Source organism: Notothenia rossii (assembly GCF_949606895.1).
Source record: "Notothenia rossii genome assembly, chromosome: 6".
In the NCBI taxonomy this organism is placed as follows: Eukaryota; Metazoa; Chordata; class Actinopteri; order Perciformes; family Nototheniidae; genus Notothenia; species Notothenia rossii.
Window position 1 is genome coordinate 6,055,176 of NC_136909.1, and position 20,588 is coordinate 6,075,763.

The 20,588-nt window shown below is 38.8% G+C and overlaps 2 protein-coding genes across 4 annotated transcripts in view; one reads left to right on the plus strand and one right to left on the minus strand.

Moving 5' to 3' along the window:
* The window catches only part of piwil2 (piwi-like RNA-mediated gene silencing 2), a 63,050-nt gene extending 60,199 nt beyond the window's left edge, over positions 1 to 2,851 (minus strand). For 2 of the 3 annotated variants that reach the window (XM_079690043.1, XM_079690045.1), the window contains exon 1: positions 1,284 to 1,441. The gene's annotated coding sequence lies outside the window, so the exon portion shown is untranslated. Of the gene's footprint in view, positions 1 to 1,283; positions 1,442 to 2,606 lie in introns of those variants that run through there. The other variant, XM_079690044.1, reaches the window with a different exon arrangement.
* Positions 2,852 to 16,087: 13,236 nt separating this feature from the next.
* Positions 16,088 to 16,837, plus strand: htr7c (5-hydroxytryptamine (serotonin) receptor 7c; the record flags this gene model as incomplete). The annotated part of the gene is made up of 1 exon (XM_079690064.1): positions 16,088 to 16,837. The coding sequence occupies exon 1, from the start codon at positions 16,346 to 16,348 to the stop codon at positions 16,835 to 16,837; it is 492 nt and encodes a 163-aa protein (XP_079546190.1). The 5' UTR covers positions 16,088 to 16,345.
* Between the last annotated feature and the right edge of the window lie 3,751 nt (positions 16,838 to 20,588).

Sequence of the window (20,588 nt, forward strand, 5' to 3'; positions counted from 1 at the left end):
AATATAAAAAAATGCCTATGGCAGTATCTTTAACTCCAAGGTGAAAACGTAAAATGTCCAAAAACCAAAAAGTATAAAACTAGCTGCACCTTTGATAACACTTTAATGCATTAATAATTATAAAACACATCATATGTATTATTCTGAAAGGGACCAATCTGCACAATTACTATTTTTACTTTTGGTACTTTAAATATATTTTGATGAGAATACTTTTAAACTTTTAATTGAATAACATTTTGAAGGCAGGACTTTTACGGTAACAGAGTATTCCTACACTCTGGTACTTCTACTTTTACTCAAGCACAAGATCTGAGAACTTCTACTTTTAATCAACTGAGTACTTCTACTTTTACTCAAGTACAAGATCTGAGTAGTACTTCTACTTTTACTCAAGTACAAGATCTGAGACTTCTTCCACCTCTGGTCAGAAAATTAAAAAGGTGGATACCACTGCATGGCAAATTAGCCGTTAGCTTCCGTTAAGAAGTAACTGTAAAATGACCACTTATCGAGTTGTCTTGACTTAAAAATATAACAGAGGACATATTAAGTAATACAATAAATGTATACAAATATAATTTGTATTCCCAATGTATTTAATAGTGATATTTTATTGTTTTAATTCTTGGGAAATATGTTTAAAATTTATGTTAGCGACAGGTACTTTCCGTTTACAATTAGCGGTGAAATTGCATCACTTATCGAGATGTCTTGACTACCAAATTGAATTATAAAAATATATGTTTTACGGAAATGTGATATGAAAAGAGATATCTACATTTTGAACATTTTTACGATTAATTAAAATATGGCACTGTTGAAACCATTAGGAATAAAAAGGCAATCAAACCAATACAAATTTTATATATCAGCTAATGCTAATTTAGCCGCTTAGCTAGCGAGATTAAGCGATATAACAGTCATTTTAAATTTCACATTCATTACCAAAGTCAGATAATATAGCAATCGGGCACCAACGTTAGATATACACAATGTCTCCGTTAGCCGAAATTAACATAAGCCAACGTTATACAAACGCAATGTCGGTGTTAGCATAGCACCACGTTTAGCTACATTTATTAGAAGCTAACGTTAGCTTAAATTAACATGAGCATGATTAGCTAACAGAAACACGTGTTGGAAATAAATCACGTATTCTACGATGCAAACCGCTGCAAATAAAACACCACAACAATACATCCAGCATACAAGCAAACAATGTACAGTTATATTAATGTTACTGCATGAGAACTATCATAATAGACGTTTATAACTCTCACCTGGCACAAGGTCTCAAATCTGTTCTTGATTAATCAACCTGTTGATTCAACTGGTCGATAGATGGGTTTGCCCCTCCCAAAAATGTACATGATTGGATGACCAGTAGCAACTCCCCCCAAGGCATTGGTTCAATTAACTGTCAAGCTTTTATTTAAAATTCATGTACTCTGGGAAAGTAGAGCTGTGTTGCCCTCTGGTGGTTACCAGCTGTCATCTCAGGTGTACAGGCACAGTAGTTTCCCTTCATGAAAACAGCATTTATTTATTCATGTTTGTGTTTATTTATAATGTATTTACCCAGGACAGTGCACATTAATCAATATTAAAGTAAAATATTAGTTTCAAGTTTCAAGGCTTTTATGGTCATGTCGTGTGCATAGCTACAGTGTTTATGACAATGATAATCTGAGGTTACAGGCTCGTCCAACAGTGAAACACAATGAAACAGATAAAATAGTTCAAGTAAATAAAAATAAAAATATAATAGAAACAGAATATAATAGAAACTGTGCAGAGTAGTCTGTACAGTAATTGGAATATTGATATATGAGTTGCAAACAGATAAATATTATGTATGTTCTTTCAAAAGTTCAGGTGTTTAAAATTCAAACTGTTTGGTATATTGTTGTGTATTCTAACGAATTAATTTGTATTATATTCTTGCTTAGTATACTATATAGATATATCTTTTCTAGTTTTGATATATGTTTGTATTTATTTTTTACCATGTAATGCCTTCATAACACGCTGCTGCTGTTAGCAACAATTTCCCAATTTGGGATGAATAAAGTAGATTGATCCATCTTCTTGTCCATCTATTTCCGTTTCCAACTCAATGTCAATATGAGAGAGAGAGTAACAGCAAAATGGGAGAGCAACTTCCATTCACAGAACCTGCAAAGGCTATAAAAAAGAAAGGTCTTAAAAGGATGAATGCAGAACTTCATCAAGCACTACAACAGGTCCAAAATGCTGCAGCCAGATTGCTCACTCGGTCCAAAAAAACATGCCACGATCCTTTCTGCCCTGCACTCGCTCCCTGTCCATCTCAGAACCCAATTTAAGGTATCGGTTTACACATATAGGCTACAGCTGGCCATGGCCAAGCCCCAGCCTATATCAACGACCTTATCCACCCTCACAGGTCAACCCGGGCCCTGAGGTCCTCTGAGCAAGGCCTCTTAAGGGTGCCCCGAACGAGGTTAAAAATTAAGGGGGACCGTGCCTTTGAGGCGGTGGCTCCAAGGCTTTGGAATGAACTCCCCCAGAAACTGAGAGCCTCTGTCTCAGTAGAGATTTTTAAGTGGCAGCTAAAGACTCACCTTTTCCGACAGGCCTTTGGGGCGTCGGAGGAGGAGGTGAGTTTGTAGTTGTTTTTCATTGGTGTTTTAGGCCCCGGCCACACGAGGACGCATACGGCTAAACGTATAGGATTAACGCAAACGCAATCGCAAAAAAGCTTCCGTCCACACGCAATGTTCACCGGATAGTTTCTGTCCACACGAGACAGCTCCGTTTAGCTCCAACCGCTGGAGAAGCTGCAGTACGCAGGAGCCTGTACGTGGCGCTGTAACTTCCTCCACAAAAGCAGCAAAGAAGCATGGTTGTCATGGTTGCCCTTCTGTTTATTCTCCGCGGTGGAGGCCGAGGGAACCGAGTTTTTCGCCAGTCAACGTGTGTTAAAGTTTAAATCTTCCGGACAAAATTATAAAAGTGCCGGTCAAAGGTCTTCTTTGTTATTTATTGAGCTTTAAAACAAATGAATAACGAATCTATATAATATAATAATAATATAATACATGGAGCCTCTCTTTTTCCTCCCTCTCTTCAAACAGCGTCAGTGTCTGTCTCAAGCAGCAGCTGATCCAGTAATGAGTGACTCGGTCGACAGTAAAAATAAACATATTTATAACTAGTTTAGGTAGTTTGAGAGGTAATTAAAATAGCTAAGGGTGATGATCTGACTTGAAGTGTGTGTTTTGCTCCGATCACCGCTGCATCACAGCGGAGCTGCATGTGAGCAGAGCTGCGTGTCTCCGTCCTGTCAGATTAGACTTCACTCGCGTTTATGTCCATATCGAGAGAAAGATAAATAATCTGAATTCAGTGTGCAGTTTACTTTGACGCGGGGGTGAGCAGCAGAGGTGGGGAGAGGCGGGGCTATTGCGTCATCATTATCAGAAAATGATCGTATAGGGCGTACACACGGAGCCGTTGGACCCCCCAGAGCGTTGCGTATGCCGTTCTATCCACCTTGGGACCCGTTATCGTTTCCGCAGTTGTTTACTGTCATATTCGGTCGTCCTCGTGTGGCCGAACGGTCTATATGACACGAAACAGTAACGCAAACGACCGTTTTCGCCCTCGTGTGGCCGGGGCTTAAGTCTATGTTTTACTTGCTGTTTCATGCCTTTTATTCTACATTGTATAGTGTATTCTGTTTTGTGTACCGTGTACTGTATGTAAAGCACTTTGTACATTTGTGTTGCTATATATATATAAATAAAGTATTACTTACTTATTACTTACTAGTGAAATACAATATAACACAATAAAACAGGACATTATTCCAGTAGTGCCTGAGTAAATGTATTCCCTCAACATCCTTTAAGCAGTCTCTTAAGTCTCTTCGAATCAGTGATCTTCATGTTTTGCACATTTAATTCAGGCTCATGACATGCCGTTCCGTCAGGCTCATACAGTATGTTATAAGTCAATGAAAATAATATTTTAAAATAAACCCAGTAATGCAATTAGGATAAAGTCATCGGCAAAATCCAATAGCATATCTGCTAGATCAGTGCTTCTCAAGCTTTTCTCAGCCAAGTACCCCCTGAACGACCCCGAACATTTTTGATAGAAAAAGCCTGTATACATAATTACAATATAGTGATGTTCCATCAGTGTGTGATGTATTAAATCCTTCATGCATGAAGTACAACAAACATCTTTATGCATGAAAAAAAAGAAAGACATTTTTTTAAAACAGATTTTTAAGTAATATATGTTTAACAAACTAATGAACAAAATTATATATTATGCAAAAACTATAAAATACAATACACAAATATTATAATAAAATCCATTGTGGTGCCTGATGTGCAACTCTACCATCCCCATGCATATACGATAAAACCGCCTCTAAATAGAAGTCTCTAATGAAGTGACCACAATGCATGAAAGGGTTAAAAAAAACACATTGTAACTGAAAACAATTTACAATTATAAACAAACGATGTAACAACACTGCAATGAAAATATTTCTAGATGATGGAATTTCCAACCCTTAAATTGCATTTGCTTTTTGTAACTTGTGAAGTTTTGAAAGTTTTTCAGTGCTGTGATTCAGCACGAAATGCGTCACACAGTTAATACGCATGGGAGATACACAACCTCCTCCTGGTGGCCAATTTAACCTAGCTAAAGTCACTGGGGCATAATTATCTTGGTGCAGCTTGGTGATGATGAGTCATTTTAAGTAATTATTGTCTTCCGGGCAACTACCCAAACATCTTTAATTGCATGCGTCACATAGCATTCAAGAGGAATTAGTTATAATGGCAAGTCCTACAAATATTGGCTTTTGCAACTATGAACAACCGTTTCGGAGACATGAAGGAGAAATTCAAATAAAAAGTTTTCTTTCATCACTCAAGGTCAGCTGCTGGCATGCACATAGATGTGTGTATTTAAAAAAAAACATGATTTGAAATAATAATGCTGAGGACTTCTTAAAAGTCCACAACCCCTCAGAGCTTTCGTTTTTCAGGTCACCGGTCAGGCATATTGGCAATTAGCCTTAGCCTCTTAAGAAATCATCACAGAAATGCTCTCAGAGGAATAATAAGGTGATTAAGTTGACTTTGTGCTTTTACCTGGTCTCTGCAGGAAATACATTAATCATTGTTTCAGAAGAAAAAAATGTGTCCTATTATTTTTTGGGGGAACTATACAAGACAGGATAGTGTGTAAAATAACATTTTAAAACATTCACATAGTTATTTTTTAGATCAGTACACATGCTTTTTCATAAGGTTACATTACATACTGGGTGTATGAGTACAGCATCAACTGGTTTTGGATCTAAAACTTGTAATGCCATCTATCACACACAGAGGTAACTGCCAGATATTAAAGGTCCCATGTCATGGCCATTTCCACTGATCATAATTCCATAGAGAACCGCAGTGACGCGTCGTAAAACCCGGAAGTAAACCTCTTCCGGTTCCTTCGTGAAAAACCAATGCAAATTCTCCATAGGATTTTGGAAAATAGCTCGAAATAAGGTCTGTGGTTGACACACATTTAAGAGAGGGATCACGTTTTGTTCAGCCGGATAATCTCCACATGTCAACCCTAGTTTTATAATTTTTGAATCATAAATCTAGTCGCCAAAAGCGAAATGCTAACGTTATGCTATAAACAAACTACAAGCCAGTACAGCAGCAGGGTCGCACGTTCAACTGACTTGCACTGAAACTGCACTTTAAAAACTTTAAATATATTAACATTTTAAACTGTATACCCCGGTTATCTAGGCCCTTTTTTGTTTGTTTTATGTATACCACGTTTATCTAGGCCCTTTTTGTTTGGTTTTATGTATACATGTCACACTGTGGGAAACGATATTTCGATATTTCTGGATGTATAACACATGTAGAATCTTTGAAAATAAAGCTGACTGACTTTCGCGAACTTGCATATTTTAACAAAACTTTTCATTTTGGCCACACTGAATTTAACTAGAAGTCATGGCTGTGTCAATTACCAGTCTGATATCGTTTTACAAAGATGGCAAGAGTGTAGATGGAGGAGAGAACCACTACAAGTCAGGACACGTTACAGTGCAGCCTAAATGAAGGTGTGCTTACCGGTGTTGTCAGGGCTAGCATGAGGGACAAGGTTTATAGTGTCGGTGAGTAGTGATAGCAAGAGTACCGTTAACCTAGAGTTAATTTATTCACATTAATTCCCATCAACAAATCAATTTTATGTGTCCCATGAAATCTTTATTAGGCAAGGCAAGTTTATTTATATAGCACTTTTCAACACAAGGCAATTCAAAGTGCTAATAAAAGAAACATTAAAAGAAAAAATACATGGATAAAAGTTACAGTGCAGTCTAAGATATGAATAGTTCAATTAAAAGCAGCGACAAAAAGAAAAGTCTTCAGCCTGGATTTAAAAGTAGTAAGAGTTTTAGCGGACCTGCAGGTTTCTGGGAGTTTGTTCCAGATATTTGGAGCATAATAACTGAACGCTGCTTCTCCATGTTCAGTTCTGACTCTGGGGACAGAAAGCTGACCAGTCCCTGAAGACCTGAGAGATCTGGATGGTTCATCATTTAGCAGGAGGTCAGAAATGTATTTTGGACCTAAACCATTCAGTGCTTTATAAACAGCAGCAGTATTTTGAAATCTATTCTTTGACACACAGGAAGCCAGAGTAAAGACTTCAGAGCAGGAGTGATGTGATCCACTTTCTTAGTGTTAGTGAGGACTCGAGCAGCGGCGCTCTGAATCAGCTGCAGCTTTCTAATAGATGTTTTAGTGAGACCTGTGAAGACACCATTACAGTAGTCCAGTCTACTGAAGATAAAAGCATGGACACGTTTTTCCAAATCCTGCTGTGACATCAGTCTTTTAATCCTAGATATGTTCTTTAGGTGATAGTAAGCTGATTTAGTAACTGTTTTAATGTGACTGTTGAAACTCAGGTCAGAGTCCATGACTACACCTAGATTTCTGGCTCTATCTGTTGTTTTGAACATTGCAGACTGAAGCTCAGCGCTACCTTTTAAACGTTCTGCCTTGGCTCCAAAAACCATTACCTCAGTTTTATCTTTGTTTAATTGGAGAAAGTTCTGACACATCCAGTCATTGATTTGTTCAATGCACTTACTCAGTGTTTGAATTGGAGCATAGTCTCCTGGTGAAATGGTTACGTAAATTTGTGTGTCATCCGCATAGCTATGGTAACTTATTTTGTTGTTCTTCATTATCTGAGCCAGTGGTAGCATGTAGACGTTAAAGAGAAGAGGCCCCAAGATTACAAATATTACACACCAGAAAACACAGAAATATCCATGGAATAAACATACAGTAGGCTATAAACAATTAAAGGGATAATTGGGAAGGCATTACAAATGTAAATATATTTTAAATAATCAAACAATCCCACCCACCACCACAGGTATCTACAGGAGAAGAGGGAATTCTCTCCACAAAATGTGAATGCCCACGTGGAGAATGGAAATGCAGTCATGCGGCTGCATGAGCCGTCTTTGCCATCCACAATTTCAGATTCACTGACACCCCCTGTCAGTGGAAGAAGCCAAAGGCAGCTAAACGTATGCATTCAGTGGAGGATGTTGCAATGTTGTGGTTGTTAGAGTGTTAGGTTTCCTGTCAGCTCGTCTGTTGGGAAGATATAAAATATTAGTTTCATGGAAGTCACCCCGTCACATATAAGAGCATTAAGACATACAGTACATAGGCTAAAACAAAACATCTAAAGATATAAACTTGCACTTTGATAAGTCTCGTGAACATTTTCACTATTTTGACATTTTTATAGATCAAAATTGAACTAAAGAAATAGATGGTAGATGAATCCATATTGAAAATAGGTGTCAGCTGCTACACTAATAATAGTTATATTTCTTAATTAATTAAGATAAGATATTACTGTATTGATCCCAATTTGGGAAATGTTTGTGTTGAAACAACAAACTAGACTTTTGAAACTACAGGAAGATAAGGAGGACTTTTACAACAAACTAATAGAGATTGTTGTCCAGAAGGTGGACTTAATCTTCAAGTCAAGGTAAGACCACAATTGTAATGAAAATGGGATCTTACTAAGAAAGAAAAATCCAATATTTAGATGTTGGGTATCCTTTTGTTGAACGGTCTGTTTAAAATGAATCGAAGCATCAGACTAAAAAAGCTTTTGAAAATAACCGAATATTTTGATGAAGGTCAAAATATAATCCATGAACCTCACCGCACGTCACTGGAATACACATACTATACAGAGATGCTGTATGAGAAACCAGTGTGATTTTGGAACGTTGAACAATGTAAATGTATTCTAGTTGACCTCAACAATAGAGAACCGCAGTGACGCGTCCAAAAACCCGGAAATAAGTTAGCATTTTTAGCACTTCCGGTTCCTTCCTCAAAAAGCAATGCATTTTGTATGGTCACTCAATATAGTCAGGAGGAAAACAATGGAAAAAGAGAAATCCTCAACGAGGCGTTCTGGGGCAGCATAGACAGGTCTTCTCTGTGTTAGAGTTTTACTCGCTACAGGGTGGGGTTTTGACTCTGCAGACCGTTTACATGCAGAAAAAGCTTCATGACACACAAGGGGACGGGTAATAACCGGAAAAGCATGACATAGGACCTTTAAGAGTAAGGATGTATCCATTAGTGGTGTATAACAAGTAGTAACCACATTAGCATCAAACAAACAATAATCAATATATTACAATATACAAAGATGACCTGCAGCATATGATCATTACATGACATATCATAAGTCTCATATAAACTTTCTTTACATTCTTTTTTTTTTTTTGACGAATAAAGGGTAATCTCATTTTATTTGTATCTTATTTGATCTGATCTTATCTTCACTCTGGGTTTTCTGTAAATCTTGCTGATCAACACACTGCAGTCAGACATGATATCAACATTATTTTAAACTCTGCGCCCGAGGGAACACAGGGATGTTAGCCTTTGCAGACCATTTACATGCACTAAAACCTACACACAGGTGTCGTGTAACTTCAAACATCAGAGGCGCCAACATCAGTAACACCATTCTTCTTTTCATCATACTTCTCTTAATTCCAATATAATGATCCTCTGACAAAAGCTTCTCTCTGTAAGGACACACACTTCATTCATTACGGATAGAAAAAACCTAAAAGATGAACGGTGAAATGTTGAAAACATGGTGATGAGGTGATATCATGTTGTTTTCTAGTGTCATCTGCAGACATAGTGTTTTGCTTCAGTGAGGAGAAACACGTGACTCCAGTAAGAAGGAACAGCAGTTCACAACCCGTTCTTTAATTATCCTTTAACAATGATTTGGAAATTAATCACTATAGAGTACCAGCTGCTAACAGAAGAAAAGCCAAAAACTATTATTGATACAAAGCCTGAAGGCCCTTTGTCGCTATGAATTAGCAAATGGGATTTTCAATGTTGTTCGTTCAAATGAATATGCATGACCTAATATCTAATGGGTTGATTAGGAAATACATGACTTCTTTCTTTATTCTCACTAATCATCTTTTAGAATTTGGTTTTCTGTGGTGGAATAAAACGAATCATTGGCGAGCTGTGAATGGACTGTCTGTGTGCCTCCGTTTCAATTGTATTTCTTTCTTTAGTAAACAGAAAAGCGACCGCAATGACCATGACCAAATGACGTATGACCAATAAAAGCCTTGAACCTTGAATGCATTTTTGTCTTTTGCTGTTTTTACCTGACTGAACGACCAAAGGATCATTCAAAACAAAAGCCCATATCTGGTAAAAGACACACTTTTGAGATATTTTTGGAATAACAAAAAAGAGGCAATTGAGACCGGCTTTAATGCCCTCTCAGAGTCTATATTGATAAGAATAGCATTACTGGGGGCGGGTTGAGAGTGGGCACCGAGCTATAATGCCAAGCGATTAAAACATAACTTATAAACGTAAAACGTGATCGACCCGCACTCTTAGGAAGATTCTAGTCTCTGGATTTTACTATTGTTAAACCTGATTGAAGTGAGTCATTGCATAAATTACTGGACAGCTTTTGGACAACGTTACCTAGCTTACAACTTTGTTACCAACTTGACCTAATCAAAAATGATTAAGCAGAGTTTCCCCCAAGGATCAAAATCCCTATCAGGCACTTTCCCTCCAAATTGGCCCCACTGACCCCTCGCACTGACTGCGATACGATACGATATTACTTTATTGGTCAGATCAAATCTGAAATGTGACATGCATCACAGCAGCTCCATGTGTAACATCAACATAGACAAATATCAAAGCAAAATACATGAAAAACAAACAACAAACATTTAACATAACAGCACAATCACTGAGGGAAAACATGACTAAAATGGATTTAAGACGAAACAGCTTGGCTTCTGGAGTAAAATAACTGGGGCGAAGCCTGCGAGCTACTTCAGGCAGTCAACTCGGGCACCAATGATACATTAACACGTGGCGCGTCTCTCTTACAACCAACCAAACACATTCTCCTTAAAGGGGACCTATCATGCAAAATGCACTTTTGTACGTCTCTATACATGAATATGTGTCCCCGGTGTTCCAGGGAACTCACCAAGTGTCAGAAAACACAACCCTCTCTATTTTCCTCCATACCCAAATCTCTTAAAAAGGGGCTGCAACGGATCTGATACAGACTGATCCAGATTTGAACACTTCTATGACGTCACAGAAGTGGCGCTACGGCTATTGGGCCAACTCCACCAATCAGGAGGAGACAGCCACGGACATTGCAGTTGGAAAGTGCTGGAGACGCTGTAGTACATATGCCAGGCCTGTAGATGGTGCTGTTCTCACAGAATCAGCCCATGCAAAGACAGTGTTACATTGAGCGAAATGAGGAATGGCTAAAATGCATGATCTGTTTGGTATTTTGAAAAATAAAAAGTATAAACATGCCTAATATAGGTATGGTCCTACACTATATTATTCAAATATAGCATGATAGGTCCACTTTAACTTGCCGCTCTGTTAACTTTAAGCTGCCAGGTCTGCTGCCTCTGCCTCGCTAATGCTGCGGCTCTGTCACATTGCTGATGCGTTCACGTGCTGCTTGCCTGCCCCCCCACCACCCCAGCTTCCACCTGTAGGCTCGGGGGATAGTTATCTAATCATCACTCAATGTTCTTTGTAAATCTGTGGAGTGATGAGGCCCGAGCCTAGACACCAAACTCAACTATGCTGCTCTAATAAACACATTAAGAACACGTGAGTTGTCTGACTGAACTTGTTTTTTATAAGCAGAATCAAACCTATTTCAGTTATATTAATAATAGGATATGGCTTACATTGGTTCTTTGTTTTGTAATCGCATGTGGCCTTGATTTAGAAGTGATTTCAGCACAAAACCACAAACACTCCCCGTGTCATTTGGTACTTGGAAACAAATGTGTTTTCCTATTCTGCAGCTCTATTACATTTGGATGAAATTAGCCGCTTGCTGCTGCACGCCTGATGGTGACACTTTATTAAGGTTCATTTCGCAAATCCTCAATTTACAGCCAGGACAACGAGATAAACAATGTTTATGTCCCCTATGGCCAGAAATCAGGGACACCTTCCCCCCGTCTGCCCTCAGATGAATCTACATCTAAAGACATTTCACTTCAGATTACTGAGCGATAACATTATGTCAGATCATCTCACAGGAACATATATAGGCTCCAAGTCAACAGCTTTACCTGTCATGTCGAATGCAGCATGTTTTGATAACACCTACGCAGTGTGTTCTGACCTTCTGACCTGTAAACATCCAGACGTCATTGACAAGCTGCTACAAATTCAGGTGAAATGTAAAACTGGATGATTCAAGATTCACAGATTTGAGATTCAAAGGCTTTATTGTCATGTGCACAATATCTACAGCATTCTTGTTGGCAATGACAATCTGAAGTCCTAGGCTCTTCTAACAGTGCAGTTTACAATATTACAATATTAGAAATCAGAAAATGGTGCAAGTAAAATGCAGGTAATTAAAGTAGAATGAGATAAAACAGAGAGTAATATATGACGATAGCCTGCATCAATCCAGGGACATGCCTATTTAGTATTTTGGTTTGATTAATTTACTCCAGGTGGAACTAAAGTCTGATTTACAGTAAGAGTTGATTATATTTCACATCATTAATCCACATCTGTAAAGTAACTAAAGGTATTAAATACATGTAGTGGAGGAAAAGTACACTATTTGCCTCTGAGCTGAAGTAGACTAAAAGTACAAAGTAGCTAAATGAGAAAATACTCAAGAACAAGTAGCTCAAAGTATAGAACAATACTTGAGTACATGTACTTAGTTAATTTAGACTACTGCCTACCTTTAAACATCTGCAGATTGCTTTAAGACTCCCAATAAACCATATCCTGCATCACTCTATTGCTCCAAAAGCAGGTGTAATCTGTACCTATTAAACCGTTCTCATTACAAGACCCTCAGAGGGCCTGAGAGATGCCCACATGCTGGCAGGTTGCTTGGCATAAGCCCTGAGAAGTTGCCTCAAATCTCCTCTGACTTCTTAGGTAATATCATGAGTGTAAGTAGGACAGCGGAGGGTCAGTGGCGGTAATGCGATGTGACAATCATCACTGACCTGTCGGTCTGACGGAGCAGGAGGTAGTGGTGACTAAAAGGCCACGGCTAGCGTGTGAGATGGAGGGGGAGGGGCAGTGATGACAGGCTCTAAGGGCATTGTGGGAAACAGCACAGAGCCAGGGGAACATTATGGCATACAAAGTGTTAGGGCAACTGAAGGGAGATTATGGGCTTCACGGTATGGAGAGATCAACTGGAAAGAAATGTAGTTCATTGGAAACACATTTTTGGGGAAAGAAATTAGGTTTAATTCAAAATTGTACACAACCTTTAGACTTGATATTGAATATTCTTGTACTTTTTGTAATTTAAAAGAAGAAACTGTGTGTCATTTATTCTATGACTGAATGTATCCTAGAAGGTTTTGGTCTTTAAAAAAAAAGAAAACAGGACGAACAGTACATCAGGATGAAGACATTGTACATTGTGTATTTAACAAATATTTTATCTGAAATATTTAACTGAATTTATATAACTTCTTTATTTATTTAATAAATTAATTTTTTATTACTTTAGATGTCCACCCCTGATGTCAACTTTCTTTGTATACAAAAATGTACGATGCTCATATACAGTATGTAAATAATAGGAAAAAAGGGAAACATTTTGAAACATTTTAAAAAGGGGAAAAGCGAAAAAAGGGGGAAAAAATGAAAAAAGGGATAATAGTTGGAAAAAAGGGCACAAATAAAATTGAGAACATTTGGAAAAGAAATAGAAAAAATTGGTAAGAATTTGAGAAAATGAAAACATTGAAAGAAGGACCGAAAAGGAAACAAATTAATAAAAATTGAATAAATGGAAAAAGAGAAGAAATGAGAACAAAATGGAAAGAAGAACGGAGCCGGGGGGGAACAAACACAGCACAGATGTTTCGGCCTGATGCAAGCAGCCAAAACCCTGGGACGCTTTCCCGCATGTTCCCATCGACTCTCTGTTCATTTGTCTTCAGAGCGTACGTCTGAGGAGCCAAGGCAACCAAGAAAGGCTTCGGCACAAAATCAAGGCATTTACAACAGAGTGGACTTTCACTGAGACGTTATATTTATAGACAGCTTTGCTTTTTCGTGCTTGTTAGAAGCGCTGGCAAAATGCCATGAGGACCATTTCCTGTGTCTGCTTTGAATCCGAGATGCATGTGTGGGAAAATATAGGTCTTTTAAAAAAAAGCAAACTTTACTGCACGATTTGTGTTTCTCCAATAAAATAATAGAAAAATAATTGTAGAATTGTAGTAATTTAAAAGAGATTGTTTGCATAACACTATTAACTAACAATATAAATAAAAACCTATAAAATAAATAAAAATACATAAAACAATATAATATAAAATAAATAAAGATTAAAGGACAAATTAAAGGGCATGTCGCGAATCTAAAAAGATAAGGGTTTTTAAACAAACATACAGTATCTAACATGTGCTGTGTGTGTCCGATGACGAGGAGGAGATATAAAGTGGTATGTTGTGTGAGATATCTTTGGAAATAGAAAACGTTAATTATATGGCTGCACAGAAGAAACCCCCATTGTGTAACTGCTTTTCTACGATGAGTGAATATTGTAAATGAAGTTGTCAGGGGGTGAGTTTTGAGAGGGAATCCTGTGCCCAAATGTAAAGAAACACATTCAATTATTCATGTTTCTACTCGCTTGGAGCTCCCTTATAATCTGGGATTTCTTTTTATAAAAGCAAACTTTTCTGCACTATTTATGTTTCTCCAAAAAAGTCTTAACCCTTATGTTGCAAGTTAAAATGATATAATAACTATGCTCTAGTTTTTTTTATTGCAACATGGCTTCATGATATCCTCCACAACAGCAAACACTACAAAACTGATTTTGACAATTTTTGCCAAGTCTGAAGGTCTCTAAAAAAAAAGTGTATAATTTGGTGTTGGGGTCTGGGGAGACCCAGCAGCATTGTTGTGGGTCACTCTGGTTCAAATTTCATCCACTCCTAACTATCATTTTTCGCAACATGCACCTGGTCTCCCCTCCCTCTGGCCCCCTCCCCTCCCTCTGCCCCCCTCCCCCCACGGGAACTCGACCTTTCTCAAAGAATATGTACACTAACACTTGAACCTGAACTCACACATGCACGTGTGCAATATGTGGTGTAATGTGTTTGGGGGCCATACAATACAATTAGGATTGTACGGTTATGAATGCATAACAAGTTAGTTATGATGTAGTTAAAACAATATTGGATGATAGTCATTATTTTTGAGTGTTTTGGACTAAGTTAAATCATGGGTCAAAATGTGCCCGCGAACACCATGCACGGTAACAGCTTTCGAACACAACACAAGGCTTAAAGGGTTTTCAAACAAACATCTGTCACAAGTAATATTTACTGTATGTGTCCAAAAAGGAGGAGGAGATATACAGTGGTATATTGTGTGAGACATTTGTGGTAATAGAAATAGAAAACGTTAAAATGATAGGACTTCACAGAAGAAAACCCCATCGTTTAACTGCTTTTCTACGATGAGTGAATATTGTAAATGAAGTTGTCCGGGGGTGAGTTTTGAGAGGGAATCCTGTGCCCAAATGTAAAGAAACACATTCAATTATTAATGTTTTTACTTGCTTGGAGCTCCCTTATAATCTGGGATTTCTTTTTATAAAAGCAAACTTTCCTGCACTATTTATGTTTCCCCAAAAAGGCTTGAAGGGGTTTTAAACAAACATCTGTCACATGGGTGTCCTAATAAGGAGGAGGAGATATACAGTGGTATATTGTGTGAGATACTTGTGGTAATAGAAATAGAAAACGTTAAAATGATAGGACTTCACAGAAAACCCCATCGTGTAACAGTTTTTCTACGATGAGTAAATATTCTAAATTTTGTTGTCAGGTGGGGAGTTTGGAGAGTTAATCCTGTGCCTGACAAAAAATTAATGATTCATGTTTTTACACGCTTGGAGCTCCCTTAAAATCTGGGATTTCTTTTTTTAAAAGCAAACTTTGCTGCACTATTTGTGTTTCTCCAAAAAGGCTTAAAGGGTTTTCAAACAAACATCCGTCACATGTAACATTTACTGTATGTGTCCAAAAAGGAGGAGGAGATACATTGGTATATTGTGTGAGATACTTGTGGTAATAGAACGTAAAATGATACGATTGCACAGAACAAATACACATCATGTAACTGGAAGATGACTATATTCTAAATTGAGTTGTCAGGTGGTGAGTTTGGAGACTACAAATCCTGTGCCAGAATGTACAAAAAAACGATGAAATTATTCATGCTTTTGCACGCTTGGAGCTCCACTTTGAAACCTCTGCCGTGTCCTTCATGCTTCCTCTCCAGTCGGTGGGCTGTGCGCCTCAGTGATGCGTCACATGGATAGGTGCGGTTTGCACAGCGCAACTCCCCAAATACTCCTCATTTGTCCGGTTACTGAGCTCGGGAAACAAGCACACACGGAGCAGCTATGATTTGATGGTGTAACTTAAAAGAAATATATATATAGTTTTGGATTTCCCTGTAGGGATGGAGTATGCAGCTCATTCTTAAACAGCCAAGACATCTCAGTGAGTTGTTGGCAACTGTGATGTGGAGCAGCTGCTGCAACAGCCTCCGTCTAACACCGCTGGACAGGCACCAGGTTCCACTCATCCAAATATGCGCGTAATTGGAGTGCACTTGCGAGGCGTCCCTTGCTACCCATGCGGGATAACGTCGTCGTGATGTTCAATACTTCGGGAATTGAGCTCACTTTTACCAAGAAGGAGGACATTTCCGAAGTTATCAATGGCTCTCTGCAGCTTCTGTACGACGCCTTCACCACCGTCGGTCCCACGGCCATGTGGAACGAGTCTTGCGGGGAACAGCTGCAGGATTTCGGGCGTCCGGAGAAGATCATCATCGGGGTGATGCTGGCCATCATCACAGCGGTCACCGTTATGGGCAACACGCTGGTGGTGATCGCGGTGTGCGTGGTGAAGAAGCTGAGGCAACCTTCAAACTACCTTCTGGTTTCTCTGGCAGTGGCCGACCTTTCCGTAGCCATCGTGGTGATGCCCTTTGTGATAGTGACAGACCTCACCGGGGGGAAGTGGCTTTTTGGAGAGGTGTTCTGCAACATCTTCATCGCCATGGATGTAATGTGCTGCACTGCCTCCATCATGACCCTGTGTGTGATCAGCGTCGATAGGTAAGTTGGCAAAGTTATAGCAACTAGAGAGAGCCTGTCAATTTGCACTGGGGTAACAACATTACGCATGAAGCATGGGCGGTTCTAGGGGGGTAACTCTGTGCTTGGACCCCCCTGTGGCCCCCCTCCAAAAGTGAATTGAATTTTCAAATGAAATTAATTCAACGTTTATTTATAAAGCCCAATATCACAGGAACCAACATTAATGACAGTGTAAAAGATAATAAAAATGACAGAAAAGTATAAAAGACATTATACAACGTGAAATACAACCAAAAGACAGTACAAATACAATAAAAGCAATACAATAAAACACCATAAAAGAGTCAGGAGTACAAACATAGGGTAATCTGAAACCATAGTGTAGCAACTGATACTGTGCTGTAACCTGGGTTTAAGATTACAGCAATGTTCTTTTTTTCAGTAATGTATTTAAATAAATTGAATCTAAATTACAACAAGCGGCCGAGATGTGTTTTCTCCGCAGGGTGGCTGGCGTCTCCCTTAGGGATAAGGTGAGAAGTTCGGTCATCAGGGAGGCACTCAGAGTTGAACCGCTCCTCCTCTGCGTCCAAAGGAGCCAGTTGAGGTGGTTCGGGCACCTAGTTAGGATGCCACCTGGGCGCCTCCATAGGGAGGTGTTCCAGGCACGTCCAGCTGGGAAGAGACCGAGGGGTAGACCTAGGACCAGGTGGAGGGATTATATCTCTTCGCTGGTCTGGGAGCGCCTTGGGACCCCCCAGTCAGAGCTGGTTGATGTGGCCAGGTAAAAGAACGTTTGGGGCTCTCTGCTGGAACTGCTACCTCCGAGACCCGACCACGGATAAGCGGGAGAAGATGGATGGATGGATGGATGAATCTAAATTAGATTAGTTTAACAAATTATGTTTCTAAAAACGAACACCAACACATATTAAGAAATACAATAAAAACAGCCTTTGGCTGCATAAGTAAAGTATTTATTATCCCAAACTGCATTGAGGTCAAAGATAAGGTGTAACGAAACAAAAATCGTTACAAAGTCAGAAAACAATAATGGTATTTTTAGTTTTTTTGTGCGCTATGACTTTACTGAAATGTTAAAAATGTTAACACTGTTTTTGAGCCCTTGTCCAGCATTAAGTGTGCCCCCTTTCTCATCAATAACAGGCCCCCGCATGGCCACCTGCAGACACATTGGTCTGGAACCACCATGGCACATGTAGTGCACCCTGAGATTAAAGCTGTATCATAAGCTGCTCTAAGTAGGAGCAGAAACAGTTCAAGTGACAAACACAGTAATGCATTTGTTTTTGTGCCAGAGAATGATATCTAAATACATCACTCCACACGGTCCACTGCTCCTCTGTGGGGTTAAAACCACAAAAGATTGATATGAACAACATCCACATATATGTATACGTCTATGTTGTATAGTAAATGACCTCTAGGAGATGCAAAGCCACTACAAAGCGACAGAAACTGAACACAGGGACACAACATGACTTCAGATATATGCTAACTGACCATAAAGACGATAACTGACAACGATAAGATCCAACATGACCTCAAAGACATTCAAACAGCAAAGAGATAAAGCCCAAACGGGATGCAGGAACAACCTCCACATAAAGATGCCTAGATGTTGTTCCTTCCACAAAGAGGACACAGCTCCATTACCAGTGGATACGAAGACTGTGATGAATTTAAATCACGCTTAATTAATTTCCCTGACCGGACGATGAACTGTGTTTCTTGTAACTACGCTTGACCTCGCCCGTGGACCTTACAGCTGCTCTGACTTTGAAACATAATTCACCTTCGTCCTTCATTTTACAAACACATCGCACCTGCTCTCCGTCATTATCTCGCCCCTTAACCCTTCCCTCACAGTGCTGTTTGGTGAAGTTAACAAATACTGTTGTGCATTCTCACTAAATATACAATAATATATCACTTTCAGATCAAGTCTGACATTTCTCTTGCATCACAGCAGCTCCATTTGTAACATCGAACAATTATTAAGACATGATACAAGGGAAAACTAATAATTAGCAATCACAAAAAAACCGACTTGTTCCAGACCCTCTAACGTATATTTGACTTCGGATCTAAGTGTGTAGGATCGACTGGTGCACAAAGGAGAGCTTCAGTCTCACGTTGTTTAGTCGTGGGACCCTGTATCTCCGGTTAGATGGTAACAATTCATATTCACTGTTCAGGACATGTGCAGCGGCAAAAACTCCCCATGCCGCTGAGAGGCTACAACTTGCTCTTCGCTGTTAAGTTATAAGTAAGCAAAATCAATCAAATGTAGGTTAATTATGTTTGATACAACAGCCCCAGCTCTCCAGAGAGTTTCATTTAATGTGTTAGCAGCTCACCCCTCAGCACAACAGGAGCCCCAGATTGATTCTCATAAGAGGAAATATGAAGGGTCTATTTCAAGGTTGTTATGTATATAAGTTATTGGACTTTTTTCTTATTGACTTAGATTTGTTAGAACATATTTTCAAATTGAATTGACTGAATTTATTGTAAATGGGGCTTATTAACACATGAACACTACTGTGCAATATATGTGTACAGATATATTTAAGAAGTACAATACAAGAAAAGCTCAAGTTTCATTTGTGGGCCGTATTCCATTATACTTTTGGAATTCGCTGAGGGCGGAGTCAAAATGTCCCGCGGGCCACATTTGGCCGCCGTGCCGTAGTTTTGACACCCCTACCGTAGTCATTTAGAGTTCATGGTGTTGTAATAACGACACAAAAACAAACAATATCTAACTCCGGAGCAATTCACCCTCTCCTCTTTGTCATACACCCAAAACCGGCATCTAACAGGTGAGCTAAAAACCAATAAACCACACTCACGTGACAATTGCCGGAAGTGATAACCAATAAGAATTAAACGAGGTGCAAACAGAAATCCACTGGAAAAAAAGCTGCTCCAAAAACGAGTGAAACAATTAGGAAAATGTGAAATAAGTTAAAAAATCTGCCAATAGAAAAAGTGAACATTAGCTTGGTAAGATGTCCTGAAATAAGAAGGGATATTCAGATAAATCTGATCTTCTAATTAGCTGGGAGAACTCATTTTGAACTATATTTGAACAGATTCAGGAAATGTTGTGTTACAATATAAGCCGCACATGCTCAAAAGTTTTCTGTTTTCTGATGTTAGAAATGTTTCATCTGAGATACGACTCAAAATAAGATTCTTTTGACTTGACTCGATGATGCATTGTCTAAAAACAAGACCTGATATCTCACTGCAGTGTTACTTCTGAACTTATTGTGTCTTATACTCTGACTAGATATTAGACTAATATACTTGGCAAGATTTCAAGATTTTGTAGTGTGAAGATAATAATAGAAATAATAAGCAATGGCAAAACAAGCAGTTTGGCTCCTACAACATGGTTGGGGTCAGAGAAAGTCTCTCACAGACCTACAATCTTTGAGCAGATTTTGAAGTAGTTTGAATATGAGTTTTTACAGCCTGGTGTTTTGCTCAATTCCCCTAAATTATTCATTCATTCAAGTTAGTTTCCAATTTCCCAACAGTGTGTTGCATTACATTCCTTATTCAAAATGGGAAAAGTAAACACCCATCCCTTCATTCATCAAGAGCCACTTCCACTATCTCAAGGCGAGGCAAGTTTATTTAGACAGCATCTTTCAACACAAGGCAATTCAAAGTGCTTTGCAAAAAATAAAAAACATCAAGGGCCTTCAGAGTCAGTTCAGCAGAATCAGATTATTAAACGG